This window comes from Lutra lutra, chromosome 5 (assembly GCF_902655055.1).
Source record: "Lutra lutra chromosome 5, mLutLut1.2, whole genome shotgun sequence".
Taxonomy (NCBI): Eukaryota; Metazoa; Chordata; class Mammalia; order Carnivora; family Mustelidae; genus Lutra; species Lutra lutra.
The window spans coordinates 151,257,014-151,280,380 of NC_062282.1; the positions used below are offsets into that span (position 1 = coordinate 151,257,014).

General features: G+C 41.8%; 1 protein-coding gene across 3 annotated transcripts in view; it reads left to right on the top strand.

Moving 5' to 3' along the window:
* The window catches only part of CANX (calnexin), a 36,068-nt gene that overhangs the window by 10,052 nt on the left and 2,649 nt on the right, over positions 1-23,367 (top strand). For all 3 annotated transcript variants that reach the window (XM_047729382.1, XM_047729381.1, XM_047729380.1), the window contains 13 exons: positions 7,414-7,590; positions 7,845-7,918; positions 9,036-9,094; positions 9,554-9,695; positions 10,196-10,277; positions 10,809-11,001; positions 13,610-13,799; positions 16,392-16,505; positions 17,065-17,221; positions 19,507-19,722; positions 20,414-20,533; positions 21,414-21,540; positions 21,716-21,795. In XM_047729382.1, coding sequence (XP_047585338.1) covers positions 7,417-7,590; positions 7,845-7,918; positions 9,036-9,094; positions 9,554-9,695; positions 10,196-10,277; positions 10,809-11,001; positions 13,610-13,799; positions 16,392-16,505; positions 17,065-17,221; positions 19,507-19,722; positions 20,414-20,533; positions 21,414-21,540; positions 21,716-21,795 — 1,728 coding nt within the window. In that variant the 5' untranslated portion in view covers positions 7,414-7,416. The remainder of the gene's footprint in view (positions 1-7,413; positions 7,591-7,844; positions 7,919-9,035; positions 9,095-9,553; positions 9,696-10,195; positions 10,278-10,808; positions 11,002-13,609; positions 13,800-16,391; positions 16,506-17,064; positions 17,222-19,506; positions 19,723-20,413; positions 20,534-21,413; positions 21,541-21,715; positions 21,796-23,367) is intronic.

Genomic DNA, 23,367 nt, shown 5'->3' on the forward strand with positions numbered 1-23,367 from the left:
TCAGATTTCCTTAGGCTTTCCTTGGCTGCAACCGTTCTTTAGACTTTCCTTAGTTTTGACGGCCATGACATTTTTGAGGACTACTGGTTGGATGTTTTGTAGAATGTCCTCCTGTTGTTGCGATTTTGTTTAGTGCTTTTCTCATGATTAGGCTGGGGATACGGATTTTTGGGAGGAAGACTGCAGAGGTTAAAGTCCTTTTTTCATCACATTGTGTCAAGGGTACATACTCTCAACATGACCTCTCACTGTTGATGTTGACCTTGGTCACCTGGGTGAGATAGCTTTTGCCAGGTTTCTCCAGTGAAATGTTTCTCTCTCTTTCTCTCTCTCTCTCTTGGTTTTCCCATACTGTGCTCTTGGGAGGACATTACTGTGTAGCCCCCTACATGTAAAGAGTGGGGGATTAGGCTCTCCTTCCTTCAAGGAGGAGTAGCTGCATAGATCAGTTGGAATATTTCTGCATGGGAAACTTGTCTCTTCTCCCCCATTTCTTTCTTTACCCGTGTATTTGTATCAGATGGACATTTACTTTATACTTGGGGTATTATCTAGTACCACTTATTTTGTTGACTCATACTGTTCCACTTTGGCCACTGGGCACTCTTGTGTTCCTTTAACATAACACCCCCCCCAATCATGATGGGTGTTTTATTTTTGTTTTCTTTTTTGAACATTTCTCTGGCACTGTGAGATGTTCCAGGCTCATCTTTATTTATTTCCTACCCCAATCCTAGAGTTGGTCACTTCTCTAAAGGGCCCTGTTTCCTTTAATTGGAAGTGGTATTAAAAATCAAGATCTTGGGGGCGCCTGGGTGGCTCAGTGGGTTAAAGCCTCTGCCTTCAGCTCGGGTCATGATCTTGGGGTCCTGGGATCGAGCCCCGTGTCGGGTTCTCTGCTCAGCGGGGAGCCTGTTTCCCTTCCTCTCTCTCTGCCTGCCTCTCTGCCTACTTGTGATCTCTGTCAAATAAATAAATAAAATCTTTTTTAAAAAAATCAAGATCTTGGGGTGCCTGGGTGGCCCAGGGGGTTAAGCCTCTGCCTTTGGCTCAGGTCATGATCCCAGGGTCCTGGGATCGAGCCCCGCATCGGGCTCTCTGCTCAGCAGGGAGCCTGCTTCCCCCTCTCTCTCTGCCTGCCTCTCTTCCTACTTGTGATCTCTCTCTGTCATATAAATAAATAAACTTTTTTTTTTAAGATTTTATTTATTTATTTGAGAGAGAGAGAGAGAGTATGAGAAGGGGGAGGGTCAGAGGGAGAAGCAGACTCCCTGCCAAGCAGGAAGCCGATGCGGGACTCGATCCCAGGACTCCAGGATCATGACCTGAGCCGAAGGCAGTCGCTTAACCAACTGAGCCACCCAGGCGCCCTAAATAAATAAACTCTTAAAAAAAAAATCAAGATCTTGGTACTAGGTATATTTATTGCTACTGAGGTGTAGTTTCTTCTAGGCCTTCACAGGTGACACAGCAGGGAAACGTGTGTACTAACGGGCATATGTGTGCATATCTAGAAATACTACATGTAACCCTCTGTGAATTAGCTGCAGCATGAGTTTACACTGATGTCTCCAGCCCTCTCCCATTACTATAGGGCTGCTCCAGCCTCTTGCCCTTGCTTACCGGTCAGTGCGCACACCTAACAGTGAGAAGGTGGCTCCCACCTTCCACCACCCGTATACTCACTTGCTCAGTTCCCGTGTCCATATACAGCAGTATCAGGATTGTCAACCTGTACGCCCCTGGGAACGAACTTACCAGCTGGTAAAGTGCTTTTGCACAGTCTAGTTTACACACTCCAAAGTTACGTAGGTCAGCATCCTCTCTCTACCCCTTCCAGTGAGGTGGTTTAATGTATGTGTAACAGATTGTCACATCCTACGTGCTGTCCTTGGGTCACTCGACCTCCTAAATGATTTTCTAAGGTTTTCATCCAGTGAGATTCACTCTCTGTGCTGTGACGTTTCATGGGTTTTGACAAATGGAGTTATGTATCCATAATTCTAGCAACCTACAGAGTAGTCTCACTGCCTGAATTATCCCCCTGTGCTGATGGCATTCATCCTGACCACCTCCCCCGAACCTCTGGTGACCACTGATTTTTTTACTGTATTGTAGTTTTGCTTTTTCCAGAATGTCATATTGCAATTATACAACATTTTTCCCTTTCGGACTGGCTTCTTTCACTTAGCAATATGCATTTAAAATTCATCCAAGTCTTTTTGTGGCTTGATAACTCATTTCTTTGAGTTGCTGAATAATATTGCATTGCAGTTTGTTTATTCATACAGCTATTGAAGGATATTTTTGGTCCTTCCAAGTTTGGGGTGGTTATGGATAAAGCTGCTAGAAACACTGGTGTGGAGGGTTTTGTGGATATGTAATCCTTCAGATCAGTTGGGCAAGTACATAGGAACATGATTGCTGAATAGATGGTAAGACTCCGTTTAGTTTTGTAAGAAATTGCCACACTGTCTTCCAAAGAGGCTATGCTGTTTTGCATTTTCACCAGCAATAAATGAGAGCTCCTGTTGCTTCACACCTTTGCCAGTGTTTGGATCTTGGCCATTCTAATATGTGCATGGTGGTATCTTGGTTTAATTTGCAAGTAGCCAGTGACAGATGATACTGAGCATCTTTTCATGTTTATTTTTCATCTCTGTATCTTTGGTGAGCTATCTTCAGAATTTTTTGTCCATTCTGTAACTGGATGGTTGGTTTTCTCTTCGGTGAGTGTGAGTTCTTTGTACAGTTTGGAAACCAGTCTGTTATCAGTTGTGCGTTTTCCACGCATTTTCTCCTTGTCTGATTTGTCTTTTCATTCTCTTAAGTCTTTCACAGAGTTGAAGTTTTTAATTTAATAAAATCTGGCTTACTGATTTTTCTTTCCATATATCTTGCTTTCGATGTTGTATGTAAAACCTTATTGTGAGACCCAAGATCACCGAAATTTTCTCCTATGGTTTCTTCTAGAAAGCATAGTAGTGCAACATCCTGTGTAAATACCCACCCAGTCAGTGCTGCCTTTTGGACTCCATTCCATGTAGGGGGCTGAAAGAAGATGGGGGGATTCTGTGTCTTAGTAATGTTGGATTTTCATTAACAAAGCAGAGAATTAAAGTCACCTTAAAATTTATTGTTGAATTCTTTGTAAATATGAACAAATCTCTAACACAACTTGGAACATTTAAGTTGACTTACTAGTGGATCTTGGAACTAGAATGGACCTATTGGTTGTAGCATTTGGGGGGGATATTGGCAAATAACTGTAACAATACTGGTGTAACAGTACTGGTGTTAACACAGCGTATGTGGAGCTGGCAGAGGGTAAGGCTCATTAAGGTAAGAGCTCTGAGAGGCGTGGTTTGGCAGGACTGATGCCTCACAGGTTCCACGGCCTTCTGGATTATGTGAAGGGAATAGGTGAATGCCTGCACACTTCTCTCACCTAAAAAACCAGGTTCTGCATCCCAGAGTGTAGAGGAAACTGCAGTGGGTGAGAAGTGCATTTTCTGAAGCTTCCTAGAGACTTCCTGTGTTGTTCCTGACAGCCAGGTAGCCAGCCTTCTGCTCTGTGAAAAGGGTTTTCCTTGTAGTGGGACCACTCTGCCTCCCCGACACAGATGCCTCCCCCCCATCCCCCCATCCTAGGCCCACAGCCTGGGCTCACTCTTCCACAGTCGCTCTGCCCTCACTAACCCTATCTGAACCTCCCCATTCCAGATCACTCCTAAAGGCTCCTCCTGCCTGGTCGTCTTCCTGTCTTCTCTTCCGTTATGCCTTCTCAGTATGCAACTACATAGTAGCATTCTGTTTAGGGTAATAGAAATAGAGGATTTGAATTCTTTGAGTCTCACTTATTAGTTGTGATAATAAGTAGGTTATTTTGATTTCACTAAGTCTTGCTTCCTAACCCATAAAATAAAACGAGAGTAATACCTCACAGGAGATTTATATGAACAGTGTGTATGAAAATGCTTTATAAACTGGAAAACGAAGCCCAGATGGATTATTCATAAACCCTAAGCAGTGGTCTCAAAGTGTGGTTCCCGGAACTTGCTGGAAAAGTAAAAATCCAGGCCTGGACTGCATCAGAAACTCGGACCCAGTCCAGCAGTCTTCTTCAGCAAGTCCCTGTGTGATGCTGACAGCTGTTTAAGTTTGAGAAACACAGCTCTACATTTTACTTAAAAACTGAAGGAGAGCTGTTTTGGTTGGCCTGGGCTGCTGAATAGAATACCACAGCAGGGGCTTAAATCATAGGAAATGATTTTCTCTCAGTTCTGGAGCCTGGAAGTCCCAGATCAAGGTGTTGGGATTGGTTTCTGGTGAGGACGTTTCTCCTGCTTGCAGAGAACTGCCCCCTGATTGTGTCCTCATACGGACTCTCCTCAGTGCATGAACGCTCCTAGTGTCCTACGTGGGTACCAGTTTCCCTGGATTAGGGCCCTATGCGCCCTGTGACCTCTTAACCTTAAGTCCTCTCTTAAAGGTTTTGTGTCTAGATACAGTCACATTGGGAATTAGGGCTTCAACATGCACATTTGGGTGGGAGAATCTAATTCAGTCTATAGCAGCGATATATCAACACATTAAAACTTACTGAGAAAAAAAAAATCAGTTCTGTCTTTTTTAAAGGCAAGTGTTTAGCCCACCATACCATCTTCCTGATTAGCTTTTTTCTTTGGACAATGTGTGTTCCAGCACCAGTACTCAGTTCTAAGTAATCCATTGCTTTTGTACTTTTAATTACTACTAGTCTTAGCACATTTTATTTACTTTCAAAAAGTCTTAGCTATATGTTGTTTTAGCTGTGTTTGGGGCTAGTTTGGTTTTATAGCTTATACCTGGGACTCTAATCGCCATTTATAGCTTTGTCTCTTTCTTTCTTTTTTTTTTTTTTTTTTAGATTTTTATTTATTTAGGGGCATCTGAGCGGGTTGGTCTGACTCTGACTCTTGATCTCGGCTCAGGTCATGATCTTAGGGGTCTTGAGATAAAGCCCCTCATGGGCCTCCATGCTCAGTGTGGAGTCTGCTTGAGATTCTCACGCTCTCTTTCAAAATAAACAAAATCTTTAAAAAGAAAAAAACCTGCACACAAGTGGGGTGGAGGGGCAGAGGGAGAGGGACATGCAGAATCCAGGAGCCTGAGGCTGGCCTCCATCCCAGGACCCTGAGATCATGACCTGAGCCAAAGTCAGACACTTAACCAACTGAGCCACCCAGGTGCCCCATAGCATTGTTTCTATGGGCAAGAACTTGGGAATTAGATAAAATTGATTTAGATAAAAGGGTTAAATCAGCCTGTTTAGTTTCAAAGAGCAAGTTGTAAATCAAATAGCAATATTGCTATGCCATTCCAGAAAACAGAGGTCTTTCCAGTGAATAAATGAGAGATTACTTGTGTTTTTAAAGTATATAAGAAACTGAAGCAGAATGTTGATATTAAGAATTTTTTCTAAAGAGGCGCCTGGGTGGCTCAGTTGTAAGCGTATGCCTTTGGCTCGGGCCGTGATCCTAGGGTGCTGGGATTGAGCCCCACGTCAGGCTCCCTGCTTGGCAGGAAGCCTGCTTCTCTGTCTCCCACTTCCCTTCCTTGTATTCCCTCTCTCATTGTCTCTTTCTATGTCAAATAAATAAATAAAATCTTTAAAAAAAAAAATTTTTTTCTAAAAACCAGTCCTAGAGAAGGTTGTGAATGATTTTATTTAGCACTTTTATTTTCCGCACTAAATGCTAAGCATTTAGGAATCCAGTCTCTACCTTCTTTCATTCTATGAACACAGTCCTAAGATGCATAAATAAAGAAATACCACTAAATGATGCATGAAAATATAGTTATTTGTGTTGAGTTACTCATTGTAAAGGATTAGAGAGTTTATAAGGAATTGGCATTAAACTGAGCATGAGAATAAATTGATTTACATTTTTCTAGAAACTCAGCTGGTCAAAATGGCAGTGTTGGTTGTGAATTGGGGCCATTTGAAGTTTATGAAGGCGCTCCTTCAGTTTTTTTTCTTATTTATTCTTTTTGGATTTTGCCTGAGAAATAAAGGTCTTCATTGTAAATAAGAGACCAAAAATGTTAAACTCAGGTTTTTTTCCTTAAATCATTTTTTTGTTGTTGCCTTAAAACCACATAAGATTTACTGTCTTTTTTTAAAAATTAGTTTTTGTTGTTTGTGGTGATTTACTTTCTTAACCATCATTAAATAAATGTACAGTTCTGTGGCATAAATTACATTCACATTCTTGTGCAATCATCCCCTCCATCTGTCTCTAGAACCCTTATTCATCTTGCAGAACTGGAACTGTACTACGTACTATTGAATCATGTTGTCCATCCATGTGACTCGGCTTTTATATCTTTAGATCTCTGGTCCTTGGAAAGAGGACCCACTACCACCCATGACAGCCTAACACAATACACAAGGCACTTACGTGTTTAAAAGAACAAGAGGTAAGGGACGCCTGGGTGGCTCAGTTGGTTGGACGACTGCCTTCGGCTCAGGTCATGATCCTGGAGTCCCGGGATCGAGTTCCGCATCGGGCTCCCGGCTCCGCGGGGAGTCCGCTTCTCTCTCTGACCTTCTCCTCGCTCATGCTCTCTTTCACTGTCTCTCTCTCAAATAAATAAATAAAATCTTAAAAAAAAAAAAAAAAGAACAAGAGGTAAGAGTAGCTAGTCCTTGGTTTAATATTTTTGTTCAGTCTTAAAACACCAACTTAAAACCATGTCTAAACTTGGTGATCTTTGAACAATAACCATATCTATATTAAATCATTCATGTGAGGCTATTTAGCCCTTCTGTTACCATGTCATTGTAAATTGCAAATTAATATGTTAAAAAACTTTTGTCCATCATTGAACTTTTTTTTTTTTTTGAATTTTTTTTTTTTAAAGATTTACTTATTTATTTATTTGACAGAGATTACAAGTAGGCAGAGAGGCAGTCCGGGGTGGGGGAAGCAGGCTCCCCGCTGAGCAGAGTCCGATGCGGGGCTCAATCCCAGGACCCTGGGATCATGACCTGAGCCAAAGGCAGAGGCTTTAACCCACTGAGCCACCCAGGCACCCCCATCGAACTGTTTTTAAATGCAAGAAGTGAGTTGGAAATTACATTCTGACAGCCTGGTTCTGGGAAGCCAATGTGATAATTCTATATGGGGACAATCGTTTTGAGTTTCATTTGGAAATTTTTGTGAAATTCAGTCTTTTAACTATCTTAGGAAAACCCCCTTTATCTCTCTGGGCTCATTTTCTTTATCTGTAAAATGAAATAGTCACAGTAAAGTTTTTTTCTGATTTGAAGGCCTTAATTTTAAATAAGAGAGGGGTCAGTGATCTTTAAAAAATATTTAAAAGGACGCAATAACATTTCACTGATTTTACTTTTTTTTTTATATGTAGAACATGGAAGGGAAGTGGCTGCTGTGTATGTTACTGGTCCTTGGAACTGGCGTTGTTCAGGCTCATGAAGGACACGATGATGATATGATTGATATTGAGGACGACCTCGATGATGTTATTGAAGAGGTAGAAGACTCCAAATCGAAACCAGATACCAGCACTCCTCCATCTCCCAAGGTTTGAAGTGGTCTTTGAATCTATTTGTTTGACCTCTTGAGGTAGTCAAAGGATGAAGGTAAATTTGTCTCCTTTTCCACGGGCAAGCAAAGTTAGCTAAAATAGCAGCCTTTCTTATATGTTGCCAATGATAAATTACATATATTGAATCATGAGGCAGCTATAAAAGTTTGGGGTAATTGAAAGCAAATCTTACTAAGAAGGGAATCGTGCTGAAAATTGCAATTTTTGATACATTTTTAAATTTAACACAGGTTACCTATAAAGCTCCGGTTCCAACAGGGGAAGTGTATTTTGCTGATTCTTTTGACAGAGGAACCCTGTCAGGGTAAGTGATCTTGGGGAAAAATGTCTTGTAGGCAAGCATCATGTAAGTAAGATGTGATAGTGGATTCCTTTTCAGATAGCATTTTATAATTTTTTTTTAAAGATTTTATTTATTTGTCAGAGAGAGAGGGAGAGAGAGCAAGCACAGGCAGACAGAATGGCAGGCAGAGGCAGAGGGAGAAGCAGGCTCCCTGCCGAGCAAGGAGCCCGATGTGGGACTCGATCCCAGGACGCTGGGATCATGACCTGAGCCGAAGGCAGCTGCTTAACCAACTGAGCCACCCAGGTGTCCCCAGATAGCATTTTATATAGTAAAATGTCTTAACTATAACTATTTTATGTCCCCAGTGTTTGTCGTCATTTAGACGGAATTTAGAACATGTCCATTTAGAAAAGTTTTTTTAGAATATGTGGGTCTAATTTCCATTTCTCTTTTCCCCTTGATCTTATATATTGTTCTTTGGAACTGAGAAATTTTTTTCTCTTTAGTCTTAAAAGGGGAGGAATGCCTTGGTGACTTCAGTTAAGCATCTGACTCTTGGTTTCAGCTCAGGTTCTGATCTCGCATTGATAGGGTCGAGCCCCACGTCAGGTTCTATGCTCAGTGAATAGTCTGCTTCGGATTCTCTCCGCCCCCCACATCCGCACTCGCTCTTTCAGTAACTAAAAATCTAAAAAAAAAAAAAAAAAAAAGTGGAATTATTTCATGGGTTTGGTACTTTTTCTTACAGGTTTGTGAGTTGAATAGTATGTATTTCTGTTTGGCAGATTTAAAAGTTGAAAGTACTAGAGTGGGAGCACCTGGCTGGCTCAGTGGGTTAAAGCCTCTGCCTTTGGCTCAGGTCATGATCCCAGGGTCCTGGGATTGAGCCCCGCATCAGGATCTCTGCTCAGCAGGGAGCCTGCTTCCCCCTCTCTCTGCCTGTTTCTCTGCCTATTTGTGATCTCTGTCTGTCAAATAAATAAATAAAATCTTAAAAAAAAAAAAGGAAAGTACTAGAGTGATTAAGTAGGCTAAGAAGACTTGGTAGATGCTGCTTGTGTTAGTATTTACATTGTTTCTTTTCACAGGCCAGCTGGCATTTAAATCTTAATTTGGGGGTTTGTCCTAATTACAGGTGGATTTTATCCAAAGCCAAGAAAGATGACACTGATGATGAAATTGCCAAATACGATGGTGAGAGTTCCATTTGATTTACATAGAGTAGCAGACTGAGGCTTCACGTGTGGTTTCTATAGTGTGTCTTAAGGCAGGTCTGCAAATAGTATGTATACATTTTAAGATTTTTCCCTTAGAAGCTTTGCTGTCTGTGTGTTCATAGGATTAGACCTGTTGACTGCTTTACACCATAAAATGGAGAGGTAATGTGTCACCTGTGCTGCTGTCTATGTTAAATGGAAGGTCTTTCTAGGTGTAGATGAAGTGAATAAGCTACAGGTTTAAAAACCATATCCTAATACTTGTCACATGTGTGTGGTTAATGGGCTAGTTCTCATAGGTAAATGGAGTAGGTTAAAAATTTGCCAGTATGATAGATGTGCATGCCTTGGAGTTTTGCTTGTTACCATTTAAGAGATCTTCAAAGGCATGATTAGTGAGTGGATTTTTTTTTTTTTTTTTCCTGATGTCTTGCAGGAAAGTGGGAGGTAGATGAAATGAAGGAAACGAAGCTCCCAGGTGATAAAGGGCTTGTGTTGATGTCTCGGGCCAAGCATCATGCCATCTCTGCGAAACTGAACAAGCCCTTTTTGTTTGATACCAAGCCTCTCATTGTTCAGTGAGTCAAACGTTTGCTTGATAGAAACTTCCCAGATCTTAGGAAATTATAAGAATAATTACCTATCACAGTGGCAGGTTTGCAGTATATTTAAGCATCCTGTAATCCAGTACTTTTTTCCTGCCCAGTAAATTCTTTTGAAACAGATTAACTTAATTTTCTCCTGATGGCGAATGATCAGGATTTTGTCAAAAGTGTATACTGGGAATCTGCATTAAGGTTTTATTTTATTTTACTTATGCTTTGGGGGTGATTGAACAGCCATTCAAAAGCAAAAGAAAATGAGGAGCACTCAGTAAAGCATGAGACTGTTGATCTTGGGGTGTGAATTGGTGCCCCAGTGGGGCATAAAAATTACTTAAGAAAAAGGTCTTCAATAGGGTGAAATTTTTCTTAAGGATAAACATATGACCTGTGATAAAACATGTGACCAAGACTGGTCAAAGAAATTTGATCTTTCAAAATGCCTTACGGTTTTCTGGTTTTCTCTTTGAAATCAGGTATGAGGTTAATTTCCAAAATGGAATAGAATGTGGGGGTGCCTACGTGAAACTGCTTTCCAAAACCCCAGAACTCAACCTGGTACGTCCTTCCTGTTTCCTTATATGGCCACCCACAGTTGTCTTTTAAGAATCTTAGAGAAAAGGAAAGAGAATCTTGTAAGACCTGAGAAAATGAAGGCCTCCTCTCCTACTGTTAAAATATTTAGAGGATTGGGAATATTGACTTCGATGCTTCTTTTTTATTTGAGATGTGAATTTCAAAGCCATTGTGCCTTATCCCTGACTTCTGTTCTGTGTAATTTTTAGTTTTGGCAAACCTATTTCTTTGTTTTATGAAAGAAGCAGTAACTATCTAGATACATGCATTACTCTGTTTTGTTTTTGTTTTGTTTTTAAGTACTTTCATGTATCCTCAATGTAAGTTTCCCCGGGTAATTTCTGGTTATTCCTTTTCAGTGGTATCTATATAAGCCTCACAAATGAATCAGCATTTTTTTAAGGTGCCAGAAATTTACCTGGGATTTTTTTAGAGGAAATAGCACATTTTGAAAGTTTGCTTTTGAACCCTTTGATTGAGTCACTTAAAAATAATTAATTTTTGTTTCTGTAGGATCAGTTCCATGACAAGACCCCTTATACGATTATGTTTGGTCCAGATAAATGTGGAGAAGACTATAAATTGCATTTCATCTTCCGCCACAAAAACCCCAAAACGGGTGTATATGAAGAAAAGCATGCTAAGAGGCCAGATGCAGATCTGAAGACCTATTTTACTGATAAGAAGACACATCTTTATACATTAAGTAAGAAAACATATTAATTTGGGGGTATTATGGCACCATACATTTATTATCTGTTTAATTTAAAGATTACATATCTGGAGAAGACCGAAGTCTGCAAGTAAGAGTCTCTGTTGACTTAGTATTGTAGTGGTGAAAAGAACTTAATTTTTCAGCAGCAAAACTGCTTTTCCCATAGGTTGAATTGAAAAGTGGGGTTTGAGACCATCTTAAGAGTAAGTTTGTATGTTCCGTAAAAAACTTTGCTGATTCCCCTCATGTTCTCCATTGTGTATTTTCTTGTTGATAACATGTTAAATAATGGGACACAATAGAAATACATGTTGTGGGGCGCCTGGGTGGCTCAGTGGGTTAAAGCCTCTGCCTTCAGCTCAGGTCATGATTCCAGGGTCCTGGGATCGAGCCCCGCATCGGGCTCTCTGCTCAGCGGGGAGCCTGCTTCCCTCTCTCTCTCTGCCTCCCTCTCTGCCTGCTTGTGATCTCTCTCTGTCAAATAAATAAATAAAATCTTAAAAAAAAAAAAAAGAAAAAAAGAAATACATGTTGTTGTTTTCAAATTATCTTTCAGTTAAAGTTTGGATGCTCCAATACCTGGATGGTTGAGGTTTGTGTGTGTGTGTGTTTTTAAGATTTCATTTGTCAGAGAGAGAGCACAGGCAGGGGAATGGCAGGGCAGAACGAGAAGCGCAGTACGGGACTCGATCCCAGGACCCTGGGATCAAGATGCTTAATCAACTGAGCCACCTGGGCATCCCTAGACAGTTGGACATTGGAATGCATTTTTTATTTTATTATTAAAGATGTATTTGTTTATTTTTGAGAGAGAGAGAAAGACCATGCAAGGGAGGGGAAGGGCAGAGTGGGAGAGAGAGAGAAATCCTCTGACTGAGCTCAGAGCCTGGAATGGACTTGAGACCAGGACCAGAGCTGAAACCAAGAGCCAGCTGCTTAACCAACTGAGCCACCCAGGGGCCCCTGGAATGCGTTTTTTATTTTAATGAAGCTTTTCCTGCTGGTTTAAGTATATATAGACAGACCTCTTTTCCTAAAGAATACAGTAACTTTTTTCCTTTCCCCCTTTTTTTTTTTTTTTTAAGATTTTTATTTATTTGACAGAGAGAGACACAGTGAAAGAGGGAGAAGCAGGCTTCCCACTGAGCAGGGAGCCCAATGCGTGGCTCAATCCCAAGACGCTGGGATCATGACCCGAGCCGAAAGCAGATGCTTAACGACTGAGCCATCCAGGGGCCCCACCTTTTTTTTCTTTATAACCGAAGTAATACATACTCCATATAGAATTTAAAAGCTAGAAATAAGCAAAATAAATTACATTTAAAATTATTTGAAATGTCAACATTGTAATATGTATTTGACCGTATCTGTATAAATACGTGTAGTGTTTTATTAAAAGTCGAATGCTGGGGTACCTGGATGGCTCAGTTGGTTGAGCAGCTGGCTCTTGATGTCAGCTCAGGTCATGATCTGGGGTTGTGGAATTAAACCCCAAGTCTGACTCCATGCTCATTGGGGAGTCTGCTTCAGAATTCTCTTTCCCGCTCCTTCTGCTCCTCTCCTTGCACACATGCATGTGCTTTCTCTCTTAAAAAAAAAAAAGTTGAACGTGCTGTATTCCACTTACTCTCTTCACAAAGGTGTAAGAATATCTCTGTGAGAGCACATATGACTGACAACGTTGCCGGCCTTCGTTAACACTGAGGCCAGTGGCATAGGTGCTCCCTGCTTTCCATAGTATTCTGGATGTGCTGGGACCTAGTCAGTTGCCAGTGAGACATTTAGGTGTGGGATCCAGGCTTTAGAGTAAGTCTCACTTCAGATATGTTTATGGATTTAAAGTTCCACTGGACTCAAAAGTACAACCATAAGTAGACATGTGGTTTAATATATAAAATCAAACGCTTGTGTACTTGGAAATTTTGGTAACATAGATGGTAGTAGTACCAGTTCAAAAAATGAGGAAATGGGCTTTTCCTTATTGGGGGGTGGTGGTTATAATAAATAAACTTATTTGCCTGTTGATTGGTGTGTAACCATTTGTGTCAGACCATTATTTTTTTTTTATTTTTTATTTATTTTATTTTTTTAAAGATTTTATTTATTTATTTGACAGAGAGAGATCACAAGTAGATGGAGAGGCAGGCGGGGGGGGGGGGGAGCAGGCTCCCTGCTGAGCAGAGAGCCCGATGCGGGACTAGATCCCAGGACCCCGAGATCATGACCTGAGCCGAAGGCAGCGGCTTAACCCACTGAGCCACCCAGGCGCCCCTGTGTCAGATCATTATTGCATGAGTTTATATACCTTTGGTGTTTTGATGTTTTTAATGTCCATAAGTGAAGTCTTCTGCAACTTTAAATTTTATGTGTCATTTGCTTTAGTTTTAAAATCCCGAGGAACTAGCATTTATGATTTACAGATAAGGAAGAGAGGGTTAACTACATAAGGCTCCCAAGACCATCTTCTAACTCTGACACCCTGAGGTCATTACTCTGTGCTTCCATTTCCTATTAGAAATAGGATCTTCTGCTGTGGTAAAGAGAACTTGGGAAATGAGTGGTTGATTTATTTTTTTAAATTGCATTTAATTTTTTTCAGTCTTGAATCCAGATAATAGTTTTGAAATATTAGTGGACCAGTCTGTTGTGAATAGTGGAAATTTGCTAAATGACATGACTCCTCCTGTAAATCCTTCACGTGAGATTGAGGACCCAGAAGACCAGAAGCCTGAGGACTGGGATGAAAGACCAAAAATACCAGATCCTGATGCTGTCAAACCGGACGACTGGTGAGTCTTCACAGTGCAGCATTTCATATGTTCCATGTGGCTTAAGCAACTGATGTTGGCTAAGATCTCATAATTTCAATAATCTATGGTGCTCTCTAAATGGTAGGAAAAATGGGAGACCACTATAGCTGAAAAGGGGCCATAGTGATCATCTCGATTGCCTAATACCATTTTACAAGCCACAAAATGCTGAAATTGATGATAGAGTTTGCCTGTGGGAACATGGTGGGTTTGTAGCAGAACCTTTGTTCGCTTGGCCTTTCCAGGGCTTTTATGAATTCACATTTAAAAGTCTTGAAATTTTATGGGGCGCCTGGGTGGCTCAGTGGGTTAAGCCTCTGCCTCAGCTCAGGTCATGATCTCAGGGTCTTGGGATCGAGCCCCACATCGGGCTCTCTGCTCAGCAGGGAGCCTGCTTTTCCCTTCTTTCTCTCTCTGCCAAATGAATAAATAAATTTAAAAAAAATCTTTAAAAGTCTTGAAATTTTATTTAATTAATTTGTTTTTTAAAAGATTTTGGGGGCACCTGGGTGGCTTAGTTAAGCATCTGCCTTTGGCTCAGGTCACGATCTCAGGGACCCAGGATCAAGCCCTGCTTGATTTTATTTCTTTTATTTTATTTAATTAATTTATTTGAGAGAGAGAGAGAACGCATGCATGCACAGGAACAAGTGGGGAGGAGGGGTCGGGGGAGAGGGAGAGGTAGACTCTGCTGAGCAGGGAGCGTGAAGTGGGGCTCCATCCCAGGACCCTGAAGTCATGACCTGAGCCAAAGGCAGACGCTTAACCAACTGAGCCACGCTGGTGCCCTAAATTTTAAATTTTAATTTGTAAAATAACCTTTTTCCCATTTAAACAACACTTAAGACTCCTCTGCTCTGTATTGGGCAGTGGAAAACAAAGCCACAGGGATACCAGCTGCCCACACGGCTCCCAGTCGAGTTGTGAGGCAGGCAGACAAGGTGGGTGTGCGTGTGGTGAGTGATCTGGTAGTAGGTGTTAGTGAGTGACGAGAGCACCAGCTATGCCTGGTCCAGGGCCAGTTTCTTGAGCAGGGAAGTCAGACTGAGACTTGGAAGTGGGTTAAGGAGTCAGGCAAATGGTGAAGATGGGGAATGGTACTCCCAGCTGAGGAAAAACAACATGTGCAGTAAGTAGAGGGGTAGGAGTGAGCTTGGCATGTGTGAGTGAACTTGAGTATATGCTGTATAGCCTTTCTTGTTGGGTACGAATTGGAGAGTGATGAAAAGTGAAAATAGGCAGGGTTGTAGTCTTGTGGCCATGTTGGAACTATGATCCAGTGACTTTTAGAAATGTCAGAGAGTGACAAAGAGCAGTTAAATTCTAGCTGATGTTTTTCCTTCCTTAAAGTATGTGTACCTGAATTTTTATGCTGCACTAGTATAAACACTGAATTTATTTGTATATTTGTGAGTGTAGACCTGGACTCCGCCTATTTCAGTATCGTACTCCTTAACTAGCTGTTTTATTTTGGGGGTGGGAGTGTGAATGTTCAGCTTTATTAAAAGGGCCAGCTGAATGTTGTACAGTGTTCTGCGGTGTTCTCATGCAATTAATTTAGAACAAGCATGGGTCAAAAGCATAATCTTGGCAGAGGATAGAAGATGTCTTTGCTTACCAGTTAATGTGGGCTCTGTTTCATAATGCCTGCATAAAACTTTGAAATAAGCTACTTCTTGATGAACTTTTCTTTTAAGAGTAAATGTTTGAGTTACTGTTCACATACTAAAATCCACCCTCTTTCTGTCTCCCTGGTTAACCTGTTCTGGACATAGCTACTAACCTATTAGATTAACCTATTCTGGACATCCATATACTGTAATATATGACCTTTTGTATCTGGCTTCTGTGCTTGGAATAAAGACTTCAGGGTTCATCCATGTTGAAGTGTGTGTCAATACTTCATTCTTTTTTCTGAGCTAGAAATACTCCATCATGTGGATACCACCGCACTTTATCCAGGCCCCAGTTGACTGACGTTTAGGTGGTTTCCCTCTTTTGGCGGTGGTTATGAATCATGCTGCTACGAACAGTCATTACAGGTGTTTGGGTGGTTCTACGTTTTCATTGTCTTAGAGTGGAATTGCCGCTGTTTTCCTTTCCCGCCAGTGACATTACGAGATCTCCACATCCTCGCCAACACTTGTTTTTAGCAGTCATTCTTATAGCCATCTTATAGTCATTCTTATAGCCATCCTAGTGGGTGTGAAGTGATATTTTATTGTGGCTTTGATTTGCATTTTCCCAATGGCTAACGATGTTAAACGTCGTTTCATGTGCTTTTTGGCCCTTTGTGTATCTTTGGAGAAATGTCTGTTCACATCCTTTGCCAGTGTTTAAGTTGGGTTGTCTTTTTTATGGAATTCTAAGAGCTCTCTATGTATTCTGAATACTAGACCACTGTCAGATGAATGAATTATTCTCTTCTGTTTTCTAGAAGGGGTTATTTTAAATCTTGAGAGTAAGCATGACCAAAATATTTCCAGATTGCCCCTGTTTCAGATTTATAATGTGGGATCACACTGTGACTCTTTGGCCAGTGTTGTCCTGACCGGCTTTTTCTGTTGTAAGGGATGAAGATGCACCTGCTAAAATTCCGGATGAGGACGCTTCAAAGCCTGAAGGCTGGTTAGACGATGAGCCCGAATACGTACCTGATCCAGACGCAGAGAAGCCAGAGGACTGGTAAGAGCTTCGGTGAACTTCTTTTTTTTTTTTTTTTTTTTTTTTTAATTATTTATTTTATTTATTTTTCTTTTTAAAGATTTTTATTTATTTATTTGATCGAGATTACAAGCAGGCAGAGAGGCACGCAGAGACAGAGAAAGAGAGAGAGGAAGGGAAACAGGCTCCCTGCTGAGCAGAAAGCCCAATGCGGGGCTTGATCCCAAGACCCTGGGATCATGACCTGAGCTGAAGGCAGAGGCCCCAACCCACTGAGCCACCCAGGCACCCCTTCGGTGAACTTCTTAAATTGCCTGCTCTTTTATTGACATAAAAGTTACTGATTAAAGATAGCCAGGTGTCCAATTTAAGTGTAGGGCTCAACAAATTTAATTACGTGGTTGTTTTGAAGGCATCTGTCCTGAAAAACCCTTGTTACTAGAAATGCAGGGACAAAATGATACTCTGGTGACACAGTGTGACCCTGGAAGCATTACTGCAGGACTTCAGGGGAGCCTTGGCGCGGCTGTCCTAGTCATGGATCACAGAATCTGTTTGTAATTGGTTTCTACCTCCACAGGGATGAAGACATGGATGGAGAATGGGAGGCTCCTCAGATTGCCAACCCCAAGTGTGAGTCGGCCCCTGGGTGTGGTGTCTGGCAGCGACCTATGATTGACAACCCTAATTATAAGGGCAAATGGAAGCCTCCCATGATTGACAATCCTAACTACCAGGTGTGTGCCTCCTCATGGTTGAGTTGCCTCATTGATCTCTTTGTTTGGAGAGAAGTTTTGTCTATAGGGAGGCAGCATGGTTGATCACTATATTCAAACAATTGAATTAAAGACAAACTTCAGGGGCGCCTGGGTGGCTCAGTCAGTTGAGAGTCCGACTCTTGATTTGGGCTTAAGTCTTAAGAGTCAGGGTGGTGCATGAGGCTCCCCGTCCAGCTTAAAAAAAAAAAAAAAAGCAAAAAAACCCAAACTTCGGAATTGAGAGAGAGCTTATATGTTAAGCGTTGAAAAAAATAAACCTAGGGACTGGAAAGAGGTTTCATGATTGCTTTGTAACTTGTGTTTAAAATCAGAAAAGAAAAACAAAAACTTGTGATTTGGGCAGCCTGCTGTCGTGTGGTAGGGGCGTCGCAGCCACTGGATCCAAACTGGCAATCGGTGGGATAGACCATGGAGATGGGAGGGTGCTCCCTGACTGCGAGTCCGCTCGGTGCTTCGCTTCAGTATCTCAGCTGTGAAAAGACTGAGAGGTGCAAACAAAATGCTAGGCATACAGATGGTGACCACTCAGACCCTGGTCTCCTCAGTTTCTGTCTTAGATGATTTGTCATCGTTAATTTCCACTTTGTCCCCCTTTATTGTATCTTATTTTTCACAAAATATTTATTTATTTCGGAGAGGGAGGGAGCAAGCGAGCGAGCATGCAGTGGAGGGGTAGGAGAGGGAGAGAGAGTGTTAAGCCAACTGTGCTCTGAGCATGGAGCGTGACAGCAGGCTCAATCTCAAGACCCCGAGATCACAACCTGAGCCCGAATCAAGAGTCAGATGTTCAGCTGACTGAGCCACCCAGGGATCCCTGTCCTCCGTTATAATGTAAGGTATGAGTGTGTGTCTCTGTGCCTATACTGTGTGTATACATTTCTGTTTGTAAGTGTATTTTTAGTTGTGTAGTCAAGCAATAAAATAAATTAAAATAGCCCTTTAAGTAAAATGTCCCTTTAGAAATACAAATCAAAACCACAGTGAGATACCACCTCACAGCAGTCAGAATGGCTGAAATTAACAAGTCAGGAAATGACAGATGCTGGTGAGGATGTGGAGAAAGGGGAACCCTCCTACACTGTTGGTGGGAAGGCAAGCTGGTGCAGCCACTCTCTAAACAGTATGGAGGTTCCTCAAAAAGTTGAAAATAGAGCTACCCTATGACCCAGCAATCGCGCTACTGGGTATTTACCCTAAAGATAGAAATGTGGGGATCCAAAGGGGCACGTGCACCCGAATGTTTATAGCAGCAATGTCCACAATAGCCAAACTATGGAAAGAACCTAGATGTCCATCAACAGATGAATGGATAAAGAAGATGTGGCATACACACACACGCGCGCGCGCGTGCGCGCGTACACACCATGCAGCCATTAAAAGAAATGAAATCTTGCCATTTGCAATGGTGTAGATGGAACTAGAGGGTATTACGCTAAAGTGAAATAAGCCAATCAGAGAAAGACAATTATATGATCTCTGATATGAAGAATTTGAGAGGCAGGGCAGGGGGTTGTGGGAGGTAGGGAGGGAAAAAATGAAACAAGATGGGGTCAGGAGGAAGACTAACCATAAGAAACTCTTAATCTCATGAAACAAACCGAGGATTGCTGGAGGGGAGAGGGGTGGTAGGGATAGACATTGGGGAGGGTACGTGCTATGGTGAGTGATGTGAAATGTGTGAGCCTGATGATTCACAGACCTGAACCCCTGGGGCAAATAATACATTATATGTTAATTTAAAAAAAAAGAAAAAAGAAAAAAAAGAACCCGGTCCTTTAGCTGTTCTGTGGATGGCCATTTGGGTGGATTGCCTTCCACCCATGTTTGCTCTCAGAGTCTTTGCTGCAGTGTTCAACCCTGCGCACGTCTGGGTATGTGTGGTAACTATTCTTCTAGCTAGTTATCAAGAAGTACACTTGCTGGTTGAAGGTCACATACATTGCAAATCACCACTGAGCAAGCCTGTGCTTGTTCAAGGCTGTTCGTTGATAAGAGTTTGTTGGAATATGCCAGGCAGAGCAGGTGTTGGTTTGGGTCAAGGTCAGGGCTGAGGTTAGAAATTGAAAGTAGTTGGGAATCCAGACATCTTCATCGTTTATTCCCGGGTACTCAGTTACATTTTACAAAGTCAGCACTTACCTTCGTTGATCATGCAGAATTCATCTTAATTCTTATTTAGGTTCACCATACATTTGTGTTTTTCATTATCTGAAATGTTTTAAAAACTGTATTTTTTTCTCCAGGGAATCTGGAAGCCCCGGAAAATACCAAATCCGGATTTCTTTGAAGATCTGGAACCTTTCAAAATGACTCCTTTTAGTGCTATTGGTTTGGAACTGTGGTCCATGACCTCAGACATTTTTTTTGACAACTTCATTGTTTGTGGGGATCGAAGAGTAGTTGATGATTGGGCCAATGATGGATGGGGTCTGAAGAAAGCTGCTGACGGGGCTGCCGAGGTTCGTTCTCACTTGCTTCTCATGCATTTATGTCTGTTATTGCTGGTGACAAATCGTTTCTTTTATGGCAGCCTATCTTCTAAGATTTATCTTTTCCCCTATTTGAGAATATTGGCATAAAATATGTGACCGGATGCTTGCTAAAGACAAAATACTGGGCGTTTGGACATGATTTCATTAGTCTTATGTAATAGCTTTTTAGATTCCCTATTTGTGTTATGGGTAGGGTGTGTTTTGTTTTGTTTTTAATTAATGTGCTAAAACACAATTTAAGAAATTAGCCATTTAGGGTATTTTAATGCACTCTTAAATGTTGAATCTTGATTTACTAGTATACATAATTTTGCTCCAGTTTGGCCACATGACCAAGCTGTGAGTGGGAGAGCCAGAGATTACAGAGATCAAGAAATTCTTCATTTACTGGCCCTGAGGTTAAGGGGGCCTCTAGCAGGTGATTAAGAAACCTGCGTTCACATCTCTGAAAGGGAAATCACCTTGATGATAAGAGTAGGGGGGGAAATGGAGGTTTTTCTCTTACTTCCTTTTCAGGTCGTATGATTATCTTGGCTTGAACCCTTTGACAGAGGAGGAGCCTGAGTAGTGACATGCAGAAATTGAACAGTGAAACAGTGCAGCCTATATTTGGTGTCAAAACCCAAGGACCTGAAATCTGTCCTGTCCTGTTTTTCAGCCAGGTGTAGTGGGGCAGATGATTGAGGCCGCAGAGGAGCGCCCATGGCTCTGGGTGGTCTACATTTTGACTGTAGCTCTGCCCGTGTTTCTCGTTATCCTCTTCTGCTGCTCTGGAAAGGTATGAGCTTTTCTGTTAGTCACTTTTAAAAAAAGAACTCTTTTTATATTAGTATAAGATCTGTTGCCTGAGGTTTTCTCAGTAATGACTAGGCCACATCTGAAACCTTATTCAGTGCTCTCACTGGGCATTTATGGTGCCCAGATGGGAGCAGGATTTACAGGCCTTCAGTTTCTACTGGTGTTTTAGCCTGCTGTATTACTCTTCCCTAATATTTGGCAGAAGTCTTCTAGAAAACAAAAATAAAAAACCCAACAACTTAGATACAAAACCAGCCATCTGGGCCCAAACCAGCTTTTCCTCCTTGGTGTAGTTGTTTGTATCCATATGCTTCATAATTCAGTCTTTGATTTTTTTTCATTATCCATTCTTCCCTCATTATCCCTGCCCTTCCCCCCAAAAAACATGTGGGGATAATCCAGCCTTATTTTATTTTAAAGTTTTCTTGTTTAGTCTTTGTTGTATGCAATCCAGAAACCAGGAGAGAATATTCTGTTTAGGCACTCTACTTCTATTAAATGAGGATTGTGTTTCACCTTGCATTTGATATGTTTTGTAACCTGATCCCCAAAGTTCCTTTTTCAGCCATCTCCCCCACCATGCTTCTGTCTGTGTGTCTGTGCCTCAGTCATCTTGGGTGTTTAGATCTGCATGATCCTGCCTCACCCCTTTATTCTGATTCTTCCTTCTGCCTTTGACCCACACACACACTCACTGAAGAGAAAGCTCTCGGGGTGGGAATGTCTTAATACTTTTATTTATCTATGCCAGTATAGGGCCTCCCTCATGCAGAACTTCGCTCATAGGCATTCAATAATTACATGATAATGTAGTACATAAAAACATGAACAAAACTGTTGCACTTTGGGGAATATTTCAGAAACAGTCCAGTCCCGTGGAGTATAAGAAGACCGATGCTCCTCAACCAGATGTGAAGGAGGAAGAAGAAGAAAAGGAAGAGGAAAAGGACAAGGGAGATGAGGAGGAGGATGGCGAAGAAAAGCTTGGTAAGTAGACCCCAGAATATCTGCTTTAAGCAAGACCCTAAGGTGTTTCAAACTCAGAAACAAGTGACGAAAAAGATTGCCCTAGACTCCAGAAGTGTGTTCTAAGGCTGCTGGTCTAGTTAAAAACAAGTACGAGGTTTTGCTCATTTTGTTGTTCTTTTGGTCTCTGTCTCAGAAGAGAAGCAGAAAAGTGATGCTGAAGAAGACGGGGGCACTGCCAGTCAGGAGGAGGACGACAGGAAACCTAAAGTAGAGGTAACGGCAGGGGGGAGTACATCTTCTAGCTCAAGCAGCTCTGGGAAGGTGCATTTAAGTAGGGGCTTATTTTCAGAGGATAATTTTCATGGGCTGTGGCAATAAGAAAAAAATCCATGAGGATTAATTTTTTAAAAGTAGAATTCTTAGCAACATAGGGAAGCATTTCCTTGGATCATTTAAAACTACATCTGAATCTCAGAAGTATTTTTCTCTGCTGTAATTGATTTTCTGGAGTAAGCAGAAGGTTTCAGGGGAAAACCAATAACGTGTTTGCGAAGATGGTAACTTCAGATTCGGGTTATTATCCAACACGTCTGTCTCCTTTCTCTCTCCTCACTGTGCCCTGAAAAAGTATTTCCTTCCCTGGTGGTCTAGTGGTTAGGAGGGGGAAAAAAGTATTTCTTGAACAATGATTTTATTGTATTCTAAAATTTTTGTCCCTGTTGTTCATGGATTTATTCATTCAGCAAGTGCCTGTCATGGGCCTCACATTGTCCGTGAACAAAACAAAGATACCCTTCCTTTGGGGAGTCTAAATTCTAGTGGGAGGAAACTGACAATAAGCAGTAGGCATTATAATGAAGTAAATAATATGTTAGGAAGTGATAGGCTGTGAAAAATAAAAGAACAGAAAGAGGTATTGGAAGTACTGGAGGTGGGGTGGGGTGCAGTGTTAGAGATGGTAGGCCTTGTTGAAGAGGTGACCCTGGGGCCGACTTAAAAGAGATAAAGGACTTGGCTGTAGAAATGTCCATGGGAAGAAACATTCCTACAGAGACAACAGCCAGCCCAGAGGCCTGAAGTAGTAGTCTAGAAGACCATGTGGGCCAGTAGAGTCGGGGGTGGGGAAGGCTCCAGATTAGGTGGGGCATCCCAGGTGGTAGTGTGGGCTTGGCTTCTCCTTGTGAAATGGGCAGCCATTGCAGGCTTTGGGGCACAGGAGTGACAGGATCTGATTACGCTGGCTGCCGTGTTTTCTACAGACCGGGGAGAATCAATGAGACCAGTTGGGAGGCTGCTGTGATAATGCAGGCAAGATAATGGTGGCTATGAGCAGGGGTAGAGGAGAGTGTGAGAACTCACTGGGCTTCTTGGTACAGATTTTGGGGGGATTGAATAGTAGGATATATGAGGGAAAGAATAATCTACATCTTTCTTGAGGCCCTTTTGCAAGCACTGCTCTGTTTCAGTCTGCTCCTTCCTCGAAAACCCTACCCAGTTTCCATTCCAGCTTCTACAACTGCCCCTCCATCGATAAAGGTCAATGCTGTTGATACCTTCTGTGGCTATATTCTGTCTCAACTACAATGTAGACTTTGAACTAGATGTACTTCTTTCAGGTAGGGACCGGTCTCACACATGTATTTTATATTCCCCAATCTTCCTCACAAAATAGAAGTAGCTCTGTAGAGTACAAGGAGCCCTGGGCTTACAGTCTTGAGTGCTGTGTGGGGCCTGCTGGGACAGTCCCCCATCCCCTGAGATCCTAGCTTTCTCAGCCTCAGAATGGGGCTGATGTGCCCACAGGCCAGTAGGTTATTCAGGATTGAGCAAGATCACGTGGGAAAG